This window comes from Castor canadensis, chromosome 2 (genome assembly GCF_047511655.1).
Source record: "Castor canadensis chromosome 2, mCasCan1.hap1v2, whole genome shotgun sequence".
Classification (NCBI taxonomy): Eukaryota; Metazoa; Chordata; class Mammalia; order Rodentia; family Castoridae; genus Castor; species Castor canadensis.
The window spans coordinates 60,500,965-60,515,596 of NC_133387.1; the positions used below are offsets into that span (position 1 = coordinate 60,500,965).

Sequence of the window (14,632 nt, forward strand, 5' to 3'; positions counted from 1 at the left end):
GACTCTTAGGTTACCCCCTTGTACTTAACATAATTAAAGATCCTGAAAACATCGTGCCTGCCCTGCTCATCCTTCCCAGGAGAGTAAAGTGAAAGAGGAAAAATATGAGAAGTTTTGACCTCTCTCACAGAGTTAATCTTTAGTGCTGTTTTTGCACGATTTTAAAGTTTGCAAGGCAAAGCTTGCTTCTGGGAGATTATTACCGTTACTACTAACTCAAATAAATTCATGACAAGTTCTTTCACAATCTTCAATATACAACACAGTAACTACAATGCTCCTGTTCACAGCGTTTCATCCAGATCAAATTCATCATAAATTAAAAATATCATAAGTTAGAAATGCTTTTAGTACACCTAACATACAGAACATAGTTTAGCAGCACAGAACACTGTAGAGAAATGGACATTTTCCTTAATGATGGCATGGCTGAGTGGGAACTGTGGCTCACTACCAAGATCCAGCAATACAAAAGAGTATCATGCCACATATCACTAGTTCAGGAAGAGATTAAAATTCAAAATCTAATGCATATCATTTTGGCACCCATCATAAAGCTAAATAGTTGTAAATCGAACCACAGTAAATATGGGACCATTTGTATTTACAGAGATTTTATGGAATAAAAAGAGCTATGGGAAATGAATCAGTAGGAATGAACACATAAAAAGCCTAAAACCCTAGTTTTGAAATTATTATACTTTTATAATATGTCATGATAATTATAAAGCATCAGAATATGCAGTAATAATGTTAATTTTGCAATAAATTATTAGTTTTCAAAATATAAAACATTGTTCTGTAATATGGAAGCCACTAGCTCTACGAGCCTTTGAACACCTGAAATGTGGCTTGGCCAAACTAAAAAAAGCTTCAATTGTGAAATAAGTAATGGATTTCACTGAATTAGCATGAACACACAAATGTAAAAATGTGCAGTATTTTTCAATGTTGATTACATGTTCAAATGATAGTATTTGGATATGTTCACTTAAATAAAATAGTTCATTAAAATTAAATTCATTGATTTTTAAAAATTTTAATGTGTTTATTAGGACAGTTAAAATTATGTTTGTGGCTTGCATTTGTGATTCAGATTTTACTCCTGTTGGATAGCACTGTTGTAAAATATCACTTTAGCTTATTTGTTTTGTCAGATATCTTAGTTTGGAATTTGTGTAAATGACACATGAATGTTTAATCAAAACAAAACAGAGCCAGTGATGTATTATTTTTTCATTTACAGGTTGGACCCAGACATCTGGATTGTGATAATGCTATTTTTGCAGGAATGCACTTTAAATATACATTGTTTGTGAGAGTGTCTGATGAAGGAAATCCTGTACTCTCAAGTAAGAAGTTCTTAATCTGAAATATTAAAATAGTGTGAGTCATATAAGGTACTTAGCATTTTACAAATTAGTTCTTAGAAATTTATGATACTTTAAAGCAATCTAATAATCCATTATACTAAAGCATATACATTATTACCAGCCTACTAATTTACTTAATGCTTATATATTGCTATTTAAAAACTGAATAACTTACATATGTATGTGGGAAATGTTACAATGAAACACCCTGTATAGCTATCTTAAACAAAAATGTCATGTTTTGTTCAACCACTGAGAACAGGAAGGCAAAACAGGTCCTGTCTGGGGATTGGTGACAATGGGAGGAGAGAGGAGATAAAGAAAGGGTGTAGGAGGACAAATATGGTGGAAATATTATGTATTCGTGTATGTAAATGGAAAAATGAGACCTGCTGAAACTATTCCAGGAATGGGGATGTTTTAGGAATCTCAAGCTGAGATACAGGACACTGAGGTAGTTTAGCAGCAAGCAACATTTTATTGTACAGTCACAGACTCAGCAGACTCGTGTCCAAAGGCTGAGCACTGGGAACAAAGGAGTCTCACCTTATGTACCCTTGCAAGCTGGTTACAGAAGCAAAAATCAAAGCTTAACCCACATATGGTTCCATGTGACTTTACTGGCTATTTCATTCGCTCAGTGCTATGTGACCTTCTTCATGTTTCAGTTCTTTATGTTTTATCTCTCCACTGTGCCATCCCTTCCTTCTGCTACTTTATCAGAACACAAACTTGTCTGTTTCTTTTCTGGTCCTCCTCCCTGCAACAGGGGGAGAAGGGATAAAGGAGAATGATGGAGGGAGAGAATTCAAGTATGATATATTGTAAGCACTTTTTTAAATGCCTCAGGTGATTGTTTAATAATAAAGCATAAAATATAAATGTATTTGTGCAATCCATTCACTTATAAATATAAATATAATATGAAGTAATAATTAAAAAGGAAAAATAAGTATTATTTAAGAGGACATATGACTGGACCCTTTATGTACTTTTTTCTATAACAATTGTTACAATCATCGTAAGACTGAGTCGTATAAATGAAGTGAGCCCAATTGGAACTACATCAGCATCCACCTTCAGTATACTGGAAAATAGTGCAGCTGATACACTGGTTGGAAAAAATCACATTTACAGATGCAGACTGGCCATTTGACAATTTAAAATACATGATTGTTGGAGGCAATTTGGGAAAATCTCCCAAATTTTACATTGAACCAGATACAGGTATTGTTTAAAAAAAAAATGGGGTATCAATTAATAATAGAAATAAAGAACTCACATATACTCACTTGGAATTTATTTTATTTAAAAACTATGAGCATGGGAACATCTTTCTCTTGAGTTCTGTAGTGTTCGCATTGTTTTCTTAGCTCTGAAGCTTTGATGTTTGATATATATTGAATGTCAGAAAACCTGTGCACATATATGTGCTTCTAAGTGCCTAAGACTGAATAATACGTGGCTATGTGCATGAACTAACATCCACTGTACTTTTGCTGCTGAATTCTATTTTAGGGGCATGAATATATAACAAAAATTTATTGAATTAGTTAATTTCTGTATGTTACAGAAATGATGATTCATTTATATAGCTTATAATTCAGCATAATTTGAAGATATTTAGTCATCCTGGGATAAGTCTCCTACTACTTTTGTGACAGGAATGATAAGACTGTTGGACTCACTAGACAGGGAAGCTGAATCACAGCACAAGATAGCTGTGAGAATTACAGACTTGGACAACGATGCTGCTCCTGACCCCCTCAGACAGAGAAGTGCCACTGCTCAGGTGATCATCAATGTTCTGATAAGAGTGAGTAATTACTTATGATGTTGTTATGCCTTAGCAGGACTATTTTAAATTTTACATTAGTTTGTATCAGTTATACAAAATAATAGGTTCCATTATGGCATTTTCATACATGTGTATAATGTGTTTTATCATATTCATCCTTGTATAACCCTCCCAGTACTCCCCCCCCCACACACACACTTGGTCCCTTCGGGAGGCACATGTTTGAGAAATAAAAATAAACGGTAGTTGGCAATGGCGAAAGTTCATCTCACTCATCATGGAACTTCGAACTTCAGATAGTGACATGGTTGATCCAAAACTCCATTAACTGTAACAAACAATGACAAACTATCATTATATACAAATTAATCTGGGTGACTTGAATTAATTTGATTACCTTACAAATCTGATCCTCAATGTAGACTATCTGACACCTCTGATTGTATTTATGTTCTTTGGGGAATCCTTCCATTTTTATGAATTTTTTAAAATTTTTAATTTTTTTCTTTTAGTGAGACTGGGGTTTGAACTTAGGGCTTCACACTTGCAAAGCAGATACTCCACTTCTCAAGCCACACCTCCAGTCCATTTTGCTCTGGTTGTTTTGGAGATGGGGTCTTGTGAACTATTTTCCAATTGGCTTTGAACAGTGATCCTCCTGATATCAGCCTCCCAAGTTGCTAGAATTATAGGCTTGAGTCACTGGCACCTGGCTTTTTTGAGGAATCATTTTGTGGTTAAAAATATTTTCATAAATAAATAAACATACACTTTACAGATTTTGAAGGTTACTCTGAAACATTTTAATTTGTGTCTCTATTGGTTTGACTGTTCTCTCTCTCTCTCTGTTTTTACTGAAGAAACATCTTAATATTTTCACTAGTGAAGATTTTTAGCCATCAGCCACACAGTTTGACCAACATGAAGTATAGAGGCAAAAACTTTTAAGTATTTTAAAAATTCTCAATGCAAGAATATAGTTGCCTTGGCTGTTCAAGACTTGCATCAATACAATTCCATACACTGCTTTCATTGGTAGAACTGGAGCAATTCTTTGCAGATATTGCCAAAAGTCCTTTATCTTATGACTTTGTTTTAATTCTCTTTTGCTACTTGAAAGCTGTAAGAATTCCAACCCCAGATCCTATAGAAAAGGCAATTTGCTTCTAATAAAAAAGATTTAAAGCCACAGACATCATTCAGAAACTGTGCATACCATGTATGATGAACACTTTCATATGTGCTCTTGGGGAGCTAAAATAGGCAGCAGTGTCCTGACTCAGTGTTATAATCCCCACTATAGGGCTCATTATGTCTGGAAAATACAATAATTCAGGCCAAAAATCTTTGTGGAGGGAAATTTAATGAAGTGACTCAAATGGTTTTCCATGACTCAAGGATATCATAAACTAATGAAACTGCTTTTCTTATGCATGCTTGCAATAATACACCCTGAGTACTTTCTACATTCCAGTTGCATTTTGCACTTTGTAAACCAATTATTGCTTTTTTCATTTTGTGTGTGAACTCCTATGTTCCAGTAGATATGACAATAGACGATCTCTTTGTTCTTTAACCATAAAAGCATCCATTTTTTATAAGACTAAAAGGATATATTCAGGAATGAATATTTGATTTATTGAGATGAGGCAAAGCTGCTACATTTTCCACTATCATATGGGTGGGCTTAACTTTTGCCTTGGATATTGGCATAATACCTTTTCTCCAAAAATATTCTCAGCCAACTTTGAGTTTGAGAAGAAGACATCAAAATTTTTTATTCAAAAAAATAAGTTAAGGCCCAAATTCTCCACTCTTATAAAGCTTTTTAATACTATGCTTTGTTCCTGAAAAGATTAAAACTGACATATGAAGATAAACACAGTATATTAATACTACTTAAATGGAAGTACATTGAATGAACCCAGACTTCACCTATAAGAACAAACAAACAACAAGGCCACACATGGTGGTGGATGCCTATAATTCTAGGTACTCAGAGGCAGAAATTGGGAGGATAGCAATTCAAGGCCAGACCAAACAAAAAGTTAGCATCTAACAAATAAGCCAGGTGTGATGACACATGTCTTCAATCTCAGCTACATGGGAGACATGGGGAAGAGGACCGTGGTCTGAGGCTGGCATGGGAAAGAAGCACAAAACTCTATTTGAAAAATAACTGAAGAAGAAAGAGCTGAGCTGTGGCTTAAATTAAATTGTAGAGTGCCTATTAAGCACAAGTCCCTGAATTCAACCCCAGTACCACCCCTACCTCCCAAAAAACAACAAACCACAAAAATCTATGTCTGGTATAAAATGAAAGATCAATACTGTTAGGGACTGAATGATTCTATCCACACCAATTTCATATACTGAAGCCCTACCTCCAGTGTGATACATGTGGAGGTGGTTTTAATCTGTGTGAGAAGGTAATCAGAATTACATGAAGAAGTAAAGGTGAAGTCCTGGCACATTGAGATTAGACATTAGACAGCTTGCTCCCTCCACCAGGGAAGGACAGCATGAGACATGGTGGTCTGCTAACCAGAGGGATGTCACCAGGCACCAAATGCTGCCAGATCCTGATTTTGGGCTAGCCAGCATTTAGACCTCCAAGGAAATAAATTTCTGATGTTTAAGCCATGCCATCCATGGTGTTTTAATTTTAAAAAATGCCAATTGTCTTAACAAGCATATACATGTCAGAAAGCTAGAATATAAAAAGGTATGTTCCTAGCGAATACATATACAGCTCAAGAGAACAAAAGAGTAGGACTAGAATCCAAGTATGACAGGAGGTTAATGACACATTATTCCATAAGTGGGGTTAGAATAACTATTAACTCATTTTGAAAAACAGTGAGCAAATAGAGAGTCCTGTCCTGTGAAACAAAACAAAACAAATAACTAAAAGGAAATGTGCTTTTATCTAGTCACAGACAAAAATTCTTTATCCCCAACACTTAAGGTAAGTAAGTCAGACTGCATATCAATCATGTGCCTGCCTGAGTCTAAAGAGGAACAAATCAGGAAAATGTTTACTGATGAAAAAAACAAAACTAAACTAAACAAAAGGAAAAACAAAACAAAACCAATTTCAGGGCATGGTCATATATTGTCTATAATACCATCATGTACTTGCTGACAAGAATTTGCATACAAAATTGAAGGCTGTTTGTCTCCTGCAAAGAGCATGATAAATTTCCTTAGAGGATACATTTCTAAATCTTCACTGTCTCTGCCATGATTCTTTTTGAAGAAATTGTTACCAAACACATGCCCTTTATTTCCAAACTGGAGCTGTGGCTCTCCCATGGCCAGATGCTTACTTCATTTCTGGAACATGTAAAAATATGTCACTTTGTTTACATCTGAAACAGAATTGATAACTTAAAAATTAATTTTTAACCTTCCTTGAATTTTTTAAAGAGAATCACACTTCAAATTCATTCTGTATCTAAGCAATTAGTCTTAAAGAGCATGGTAATGTCCATGCTGACTTTACCAGAAAGTACAGAAATGACCATCTGAAGTGTGAAGGTGTTATCAGGAGTTGAATGTTTCTCTGTGGCTATTTTTGGAGTGTCTTTGGTGTCAGGGAAATGGATACTGGGTCTATTTATCCTTAACCTGGACTTCTATTAACCACAACAGCCATTAACTAAATGTACCTATATTAAGTTTCAGTGGCTTTGCCAAATTTCTTTTATACCCATTGCATGGGGTTTAGATCACAGACTCTTTAGCCATACTACCTGTAATAGAATCCCAGCTTCACTAATAAATGTTTTTGTGAGGTTGGGCAAGATAGCGAACATTTCCCCATTATAAAATGATGACAATAATAATGTCTGCTCCTGAAATGGAGATGAGGTTTAAAAAAGTGAATATTTGTAAAGCACTGAGTGGCTCATAGTGAGCATTATGCAAGTCTACAGTTGGAGAAAAAGTGATGGAGTTGTTGTTTTGTTGAATCTACATATTTTATCAAGATTGGATTTTCATCATTTCCTCATCAAAACAAAAGCTAGGAACTACTTAAGTGTGACTGATAAACATGCCAAAAACATTTTTGTTTCCGATGGATTATGGAATAAAAGCTAGAGCATAAAAGTCACTAAGCTTGGCTGTTTTTTTAAAGCATCATGTTTCTTGAATTATTTATGCTAATATGAAACTGAAACTGTAAATCAATTTCTTTCATGCACAAAATATAGCATAGTTTAAAGAATTTTAAAATATAGCTTATAAAACTAACCTATTACAGATTTTATTTATAAAATGTGTGAGATGAAGCTTTCAGAAAAAAATGTAACAGAATGCAAGCTGAGAGGAATAAAGAAGAAAAATCTTATCACAATATTAGTAGATATTTGGATTGGGTATTCATTATACCTTTTAGTGTCTCAATGTTTACTTTTATATCTATATCTTCATGTAGCTCTTTCTGGCTTATATTATGAATGACATTTTTTATTCTACTAGATTATTAAGCCCTTGAAGGAAGAACTCTTCCTTCTTTTATTTTATCTAATAAGCATAAGATTCCCTTAATTATTTACCGAAAAAAGTTTATATAGGAAGTATATATAAAAACTTTGAGTAGAAAAAAACTCATTAAGTTCTACACATTATCACAGACTATGGGATTTTTAGAGCTAGAGAAAAACCTAAGGTTAAAAAAAAACATTATTTCTCCTCTCTGTTTACCCAAAAGAGACAGACTTGCCTCATTGATGTTCAAAAGCAACATTATAGATGCTTTTCCAAATGTGTGGTCAATGATGCTCACTTCAGAGTTTTCTTTGGTGATAGTTGGATTCCTATAAATAGAATTGGTACAAATTTATTTCCATTTTTGTATTTCCTTGTTTTGAGAGCAATCAATCATTTGTTTTCTAACATCAAGTCACACTTCTTGTTGGTTCTTGTGGTTTTATTGATGATATAAACATTTATGTGAGGGGTTGTTCTTGGAAAAATTATTGATATCAATTTTTGCCAGCTAAATTTCTTTAAAATTGTGCGGTTTTCTAATTGTCTTTTTTTCCCCATCATTATTATTATAATTATTTTGGTGGTACTGGTGTTTGAATTCAGGGTTTCATGCTTGCTAGACAGACACTTTATCACTTAAGCCACACTTCCAGACCAGGCCTCCCTGGACCACTATCCTATTTTAGGCTTTCCACAGTAGCTGGGATGTCTCCATGCTCAGCTTTTTTCCATTAAGATGGGGTTTCACAAACTTTTTTGCTCAGACTGGCCTGGAAGCACAGTCCTCCCTATCGCAGGGATGGCAGGTGTGGATCCAGCAATTGGTTGAGATTGATAAGTGATCCTCCCAATCTCAGTCTTCTAAGCAGCTAGATTACCAGTGTGTGCCTGACTTTCTGGTACTATTGTGTAATAAAATACAGAGACTTCTTAGTAAAATTTAGTATTATTTTAGCAAAACAAAATTATTTTAATAAAACAAAGACTATTTTGATAAATCACAAATATTGGTACTGAATATCTTTATGATTCTAAAATTATCTATATTGGCATTTTTATTCCAGTATTAACATCTGGAGATAGATATTCCCTCTGATTTTTATCTTTTATTTTTATTGGAAGACAATGGTCCCAGACACAATGAGTGAATATGGTACAAAATTATTATATGTGATTAAAATAAACCAGTGTATTTCTTAGAAAACACATTAAAAATCAAATACTCACAAATACTCAGATATAGATGTATGTGTACATATTTATGTGTGTATATGTGGTGTCTGAGTAGAGAAAGAGAGAGAGAATTTGATAATTCCTTAAAATAAAATGCAGATATAAAAATTACTTTAAATGGTACTGCTTATCCTGAAAATTTAACATTCTTTCCTAAATTATTTCATTCAGTAAGTGGAAAAGAAATAAGTCACAGGACTTATTCTTCTTATATATTTTTAACCAGAAGTTCAGGATTTCATATTAAATTTAAATTTGAACAAATTGATAAAATGGGGCATATATAACATATTTAAGAGTAGCATGTATATTTATTTTTTAAATGAGAATTCACATACTATTATTATTTTAGACCATGTACTTGGAAATAATTTTAATTATTTAAATGATATTGCAGACTTGGAGATGGGATTTATTTTCTATATAATAATTCCCAAATAATATGCAAACACTTGTAAACAGTCCTCTGCTCACATTGTCAGGGTATTTAATATGCTCCTATTGGCTCTAAATTCTGCAATTTATTGATCGCTTGTATTAATTACTTTCCTGTGGCTTTCCTAAAACAACAGAAACAGGTGGCTTAAACATAGCAGGAGATGGGATTTATTTTCTATATAATAATTCCCAAATAATATGCAAACACTTGTAAACAGTCCTCTGCTCACATTGTCAGGGTATTTAATATGCTCCTATTGGCTCTAAATTCTGCAATTTATTGATCGCTTGTATTAATTACTTTCCTGTGGCTTTCCTAAAACAACAGAAACAGGTGGCTTAAACGTAGCAGAAATGTATTCCTGTACAATTTTGGAGGTTAGTAATCTAAAATCAAGGTGTTATCAGACTCATAGTCTCTCTAATGCTCTAATGAGGGAGTAAGCTGTTCCAGTTCTTTCTCTTGACTTCTGCTCTTTCCATAAGTCTTTGGTATTGCACAGCTGTAGATACATCTTTCCATAGTCTAGCTTTGTTACCGTATGACATGCTCCCCGTGTGTCTCTGTGTCGCCTCTATTCTTCTTAGAAACATACCATATCAAATTAAGGACTCATTCTATGGTCCTAAATTGATTTTAATATGTAAAGTATAATTCCCCCAAATATTAAATTTATAAGTAGCATAGGATAGGACTTGAATATATCTTTTTGGGGAGGACACAATTTGATCCATACAATTACATTTACAATCAAAGATGATTATGGTTTGGGGAAAGGAATTTAAAATAATATGTAGAAGCATGAATTCTAGCATTAGATAAACATATTAGAAATTTCCCTCCTTTCCTATGGACTAGATGGTGTAATCAAATTACTTATCACTACAGATTTCAGTTTTCTTACAGTAATATTTGCTAAAAAATAGTACTCACTTTGAAAGGTTTGGGAATAATTACCAATAAAATATGTGGGCTCCTTCAGTGCCAAGGACATAGTAAGTATTAAAGTTTGTTTTCTATTATTGTTTTGTTCAATGACTGTCACTACTTGAGTTTTACCTGACTTTGTTTTTTTTTCTTTATTGTTGTGCTGGGTAGATACATTGTGGCATTTATAAAAGTTCTTAGTACTCATCAAATATATCATACTTGAATTCACCCTTTCCACTGCTCTCCTTTATGCTCCCTCCCCTGATTCCTGGAATAGTTTCAACAGGAATCATTTTGCATTTACATACATGTATACGCATTTTTTGCACCATATTCACCCTCCTACCCCCTTTCCCTATCACCTCTTCCTTTCTGCTGGTGTCAGCCCTCCCCCTTGGGCAGGACCTGTTCTGTCCTCCTGTTCTCCAATTTTTTAGAAGAAAAAAGAGAAAAGATATGAGAAAAGCATGACATTTTTAATTTTTTTGAGATAAAGACAAAGAGTTTCCTTGTGATATTTCCAAGTATATATGTATTATAACCCCAATTGCTTTATCTCCTCGATTTCCTTTTCATTCTATCTTAGTCCCTTTCTTTTGGTGGTTTCAGCTGGTTTAAGATTTCTATATTCATTTTTGTATTGAGAGTATATCAACCATTCTCCTCTGAATACTACTAAAACTTTAAAGAGCTAATACTGGTATTCCTTAAACTTTTCCATGAAAGGGAAACGAACACTGCCAAAAACTTCTATGAAGCCAGTATTACACTCATTCCCAAATCAGACAAGGACGCAACAAAAAAAGGAGAATTATGATCTTTAATGATCATAGTTGCAAAAATCCTCAATCAAATAATGGCAAACCGAATTGAACAGCTTATCAAAAAGATCATACACCATGAGCAAGTCGGCTTCATCCCTGGGATGCAGGGATAGTTCAACTTAACTGACTTTGAATGGTTAGAAGAACTTCCAGGGACTGAAATTCTCTTTAATTTGTAATAATATCATGAATCTGTTTAATATGACAAACATACTTTTTTAGTGAAAGCTATTTGAGAAATTTGGTCAAAATTCTGTAACATCTATTAATATAGAATTAAACTATAATATAAATAGATTATAGGTAGATAGATGTAGTATTTATAGGAAAGTATGGAACATGTAATGCTATGTTTAAATCTTTTGTTCACACTTTCATGGTATTTAATATGCATGATTTTGAATCTCTGAAGAGGTTGGGAGAATAGTTTGTTAGTAGTAACAAGGTCATGGTTCATGAAATAACCATGCGTATCCTGGGACTGTAATGTAACGTTCCTTAGAACATTTATTGAAAGATGAATTCGTTCATTTGAGAAATAGCATGCAAAATAGATAATTTGTGTTTAAATACAAAAGTAATACATTTCAGTACATTAATATGACAAATTATGCAAAAGTATATACAACCTGACTCTTTAGACATGTACTTTTACAGCAAAAACTTTTTTGCTTTAACTATCTATTATGGTATTCTATGCGACAACAACTTTAGGGATTAGTTTTAGGAAATTTGCCAGTATAATTATTGAGTTAATACAAAATACTTTGGTTGACAAGTCCTGATTTATCTGATTTTCTTTACTTTGAGCAAAAAATTCCAATTGAGTTTTCTTATTATTTGATATATATCTTTACATTGAAAATAATACTTATTTAGTTTATGACAAACTGATTCCAAAGTCTATTTGGAAAAACAAAAAGCCCAGGATAGCAAAAACAATATTGAAGGAGGAAAATAAAGTTAGAAGACTGACAATACTGAACTTCAAGATTTAGTATAAATCTACAGTAATCAATATAATGTGGTATTTGTGAAATAAACAAATAAATCAACAAAACAGAACCAAGAGGTCAGAAGTAGATCCACATATTTTTTGTTTTGTAAAAGAAAATGTCCAGAAAATTTAAAGAAAGCTACATTGAGAGAAAATATTTGCAAAAGTTCTATCTGATAAAAGACTGTTGTCCAAAATATATAAAAGATTCTAGAAACTCAATAATAAGAAAATAAACTTGAGGAAGAAATGGGGGAATGGGGATGACCTAAACAGACACTTTACCAAGAAAGATATGTAGCTGGAAGTAAGCATATGAAAGTATGTTTAACATAATATGTAGCTAAGGAATTGCATATTAAAACAACTCTGAAATACTACAACCTATTCAAACAGTGAAAATCCAGAACAGCAACAACACCAAATGCTGGCAAGGATGTGAAGCAATAAGAAGGAATATCAGTGTAGGTCAGTGATGTGACAAAGTGGTTACAGTTGCTGTGGTACCAGATACTGACACTAGATGTGACTGTGTGGAAAAAAATTGTATATGGTAACTTTGTACTTTCTATTGAGTCGTTCTCAGAACATAAAACTGCTCTAGAAAATAAAATTCAGCAAGTATCATAAAATGAACACAACAATTAAAGGATAACTTAGTTCCAGGTAATATTTATACTGATAATTTTTTAATTTAGTGGACTTTTTCTCTGAAAGAAGAAAAACTGTGCATGATGAGTATTTATGAAAACTTAGGAATATACATTGTGAAAAATTAACTTAATTTCTTTGTCAGTACTTTTGAAGGAAGCACAGAGTTGAACAGAGCACTTATATGGTTTGTAAGTGTAAGTGGATTTGGGCTTTTACATTTAGTGTTAAGTTCACTCTTATACTAGAGACATTTCTTACTGGATTTTAAGTGCCCTTCATTAGCGTCTTTTCACAAGTTCTTATTCACTAACATCTTCTAGCTTGAATATTTTCAAAAATTTTATACCATGGAATTTGTTAAGTTAGAAATCAGAGTTTTTTCCTTTGATGAGGAGTATGGAATCAGTTCATTAAAGACCACACCAAAAGAACACTCCCACCGGTCTATAAGATCTCTGAACCCTGAATAAGAAACTCAACGTTATACCTTATATGGGAAAGTAGAGGTACAAAGTATAATTAGGCTTTACATGCTAAGACAATGAATGAAAATTTACCAGTTTTAGTAAAGTAATGGAACAAAAAATTTAAAAGGAAAAAAACATCGGTGAAGAGTTGGGGTATAGACATAGTCTCAAAAAGTGAGAGACTGAAAGCATACACTGCTCCTTCTCATCAGGACTCCTGACGTGGTTTCAGGACTTCCTTCTGCTTCTTGGGTAGTTGCCTGCTTCCTTGCACAAAGCACTGGATCCCCTGGGTTATGTATACCTAATCACTGAGACATGGGTGAGGAATTTGAAGCTAGAAAGTTAAATGATTCACAGGACTATGAAAAACTTAGAGAAAGAAACGGAGGGCAAAAGATGACAATTGAAGGAACAGTGATAATTTTTCCATGTCCAAGGAACAATCCTGAAAATATTGGCAGATAGGAAAGAAAGATCCAAGGTGGAGAGTGGTTTAGACTGAATACTTAAAGGAAAGAAGATAGGTACAGACAGGAATCTGATAAGAAATAAATAAGGGTACAAAGGCTACAAATGAATGAAAATAGTCTTATTCCTTGGGATATAGTAACAATAATTGACACAAAATTAAAGACATTATAGAGTTGCTGTTCTAAATACTTTGTATACAATGTATTTTAACTTCTCACAAAAAATTCTAAACTAAATGAAGTTTTTATTCCTGTTTTATAAGGAAGAAACTGGGGGATTCCTTGCCTAGGAACATGTGATAAAAGCAAAATTTGAGAGATCAAAATTCTGACTTCAGAATGCATAGGGCAGCAGGCAGAAGCCTGCTGGTCAGGACCTGTTTGATTCCTTATCAGACTGGTGACTTAGCCAGGTTATTTATGACTCTGTTTCTCAGTGTCCTTAGTCATCAAGGAGGCACTGCATTTTGTTTTTCATCTGACTTTCAGAGCTATGATGAGGCTTCTTGAGAAAACATGCTTTAGAAAAGATAAAGTATGATATCTATGCAACATATTTTTACAAAAATGGACAAAAGATTATTGAAATTTTATTTTAGGGACTATAAACTAAGGGTCTTAATCTTGAATGCCCTTGATGACTTAATTAAGGTGGACAGGGCCACACACTGAAAATGAAGGAAAAAAATGTATTGGAAGCTAAAGGAACATGGAAAAGATTTGGACAAATAGTCCTATTGCTTTTACTACAGTTTTGATAATGGGAAAAAATTTGCCAGACCATAACAAAGGGAATTCCAGATTAGGATTTATCAATACTCTTATGTTGGCTGTAATGGCATTTTGCCTTCTGTCAACATCTATACCATCTTATATTAGAGCAGCTTGTCAGACATACAACTGCACTTGCTATGGAAACCAAGATTTCTCATGAGATTTGAACATTA

General features: G+C 33.4%; 1 protein-coding gene across 1 annotated transcript in view; it reads left to right on the forward strand.

Annotated features, from left to right (window-relative positions):
* LOC141418042 (cadherin-related family member 4-like) overlaps positions 1-14,632 on the forward strand; it is a 125,918-nt gene that overhangs the window by 74,842 nt on the left and 36,444 nt on the right. Inside the window, 4 exon segments of the mRNA XM_074057899.1 lie at positions 1,247-1,350; positions 2,376-2,493; positions 2,495-2,600; positions 3,038-3,189. Coding sequence (XP_073914000.1) covers positions 1,247-1,350; positions 2,376-2,493; positions 2,495-2,600; positions 3,038-3,189 — 480 coding nt within the window.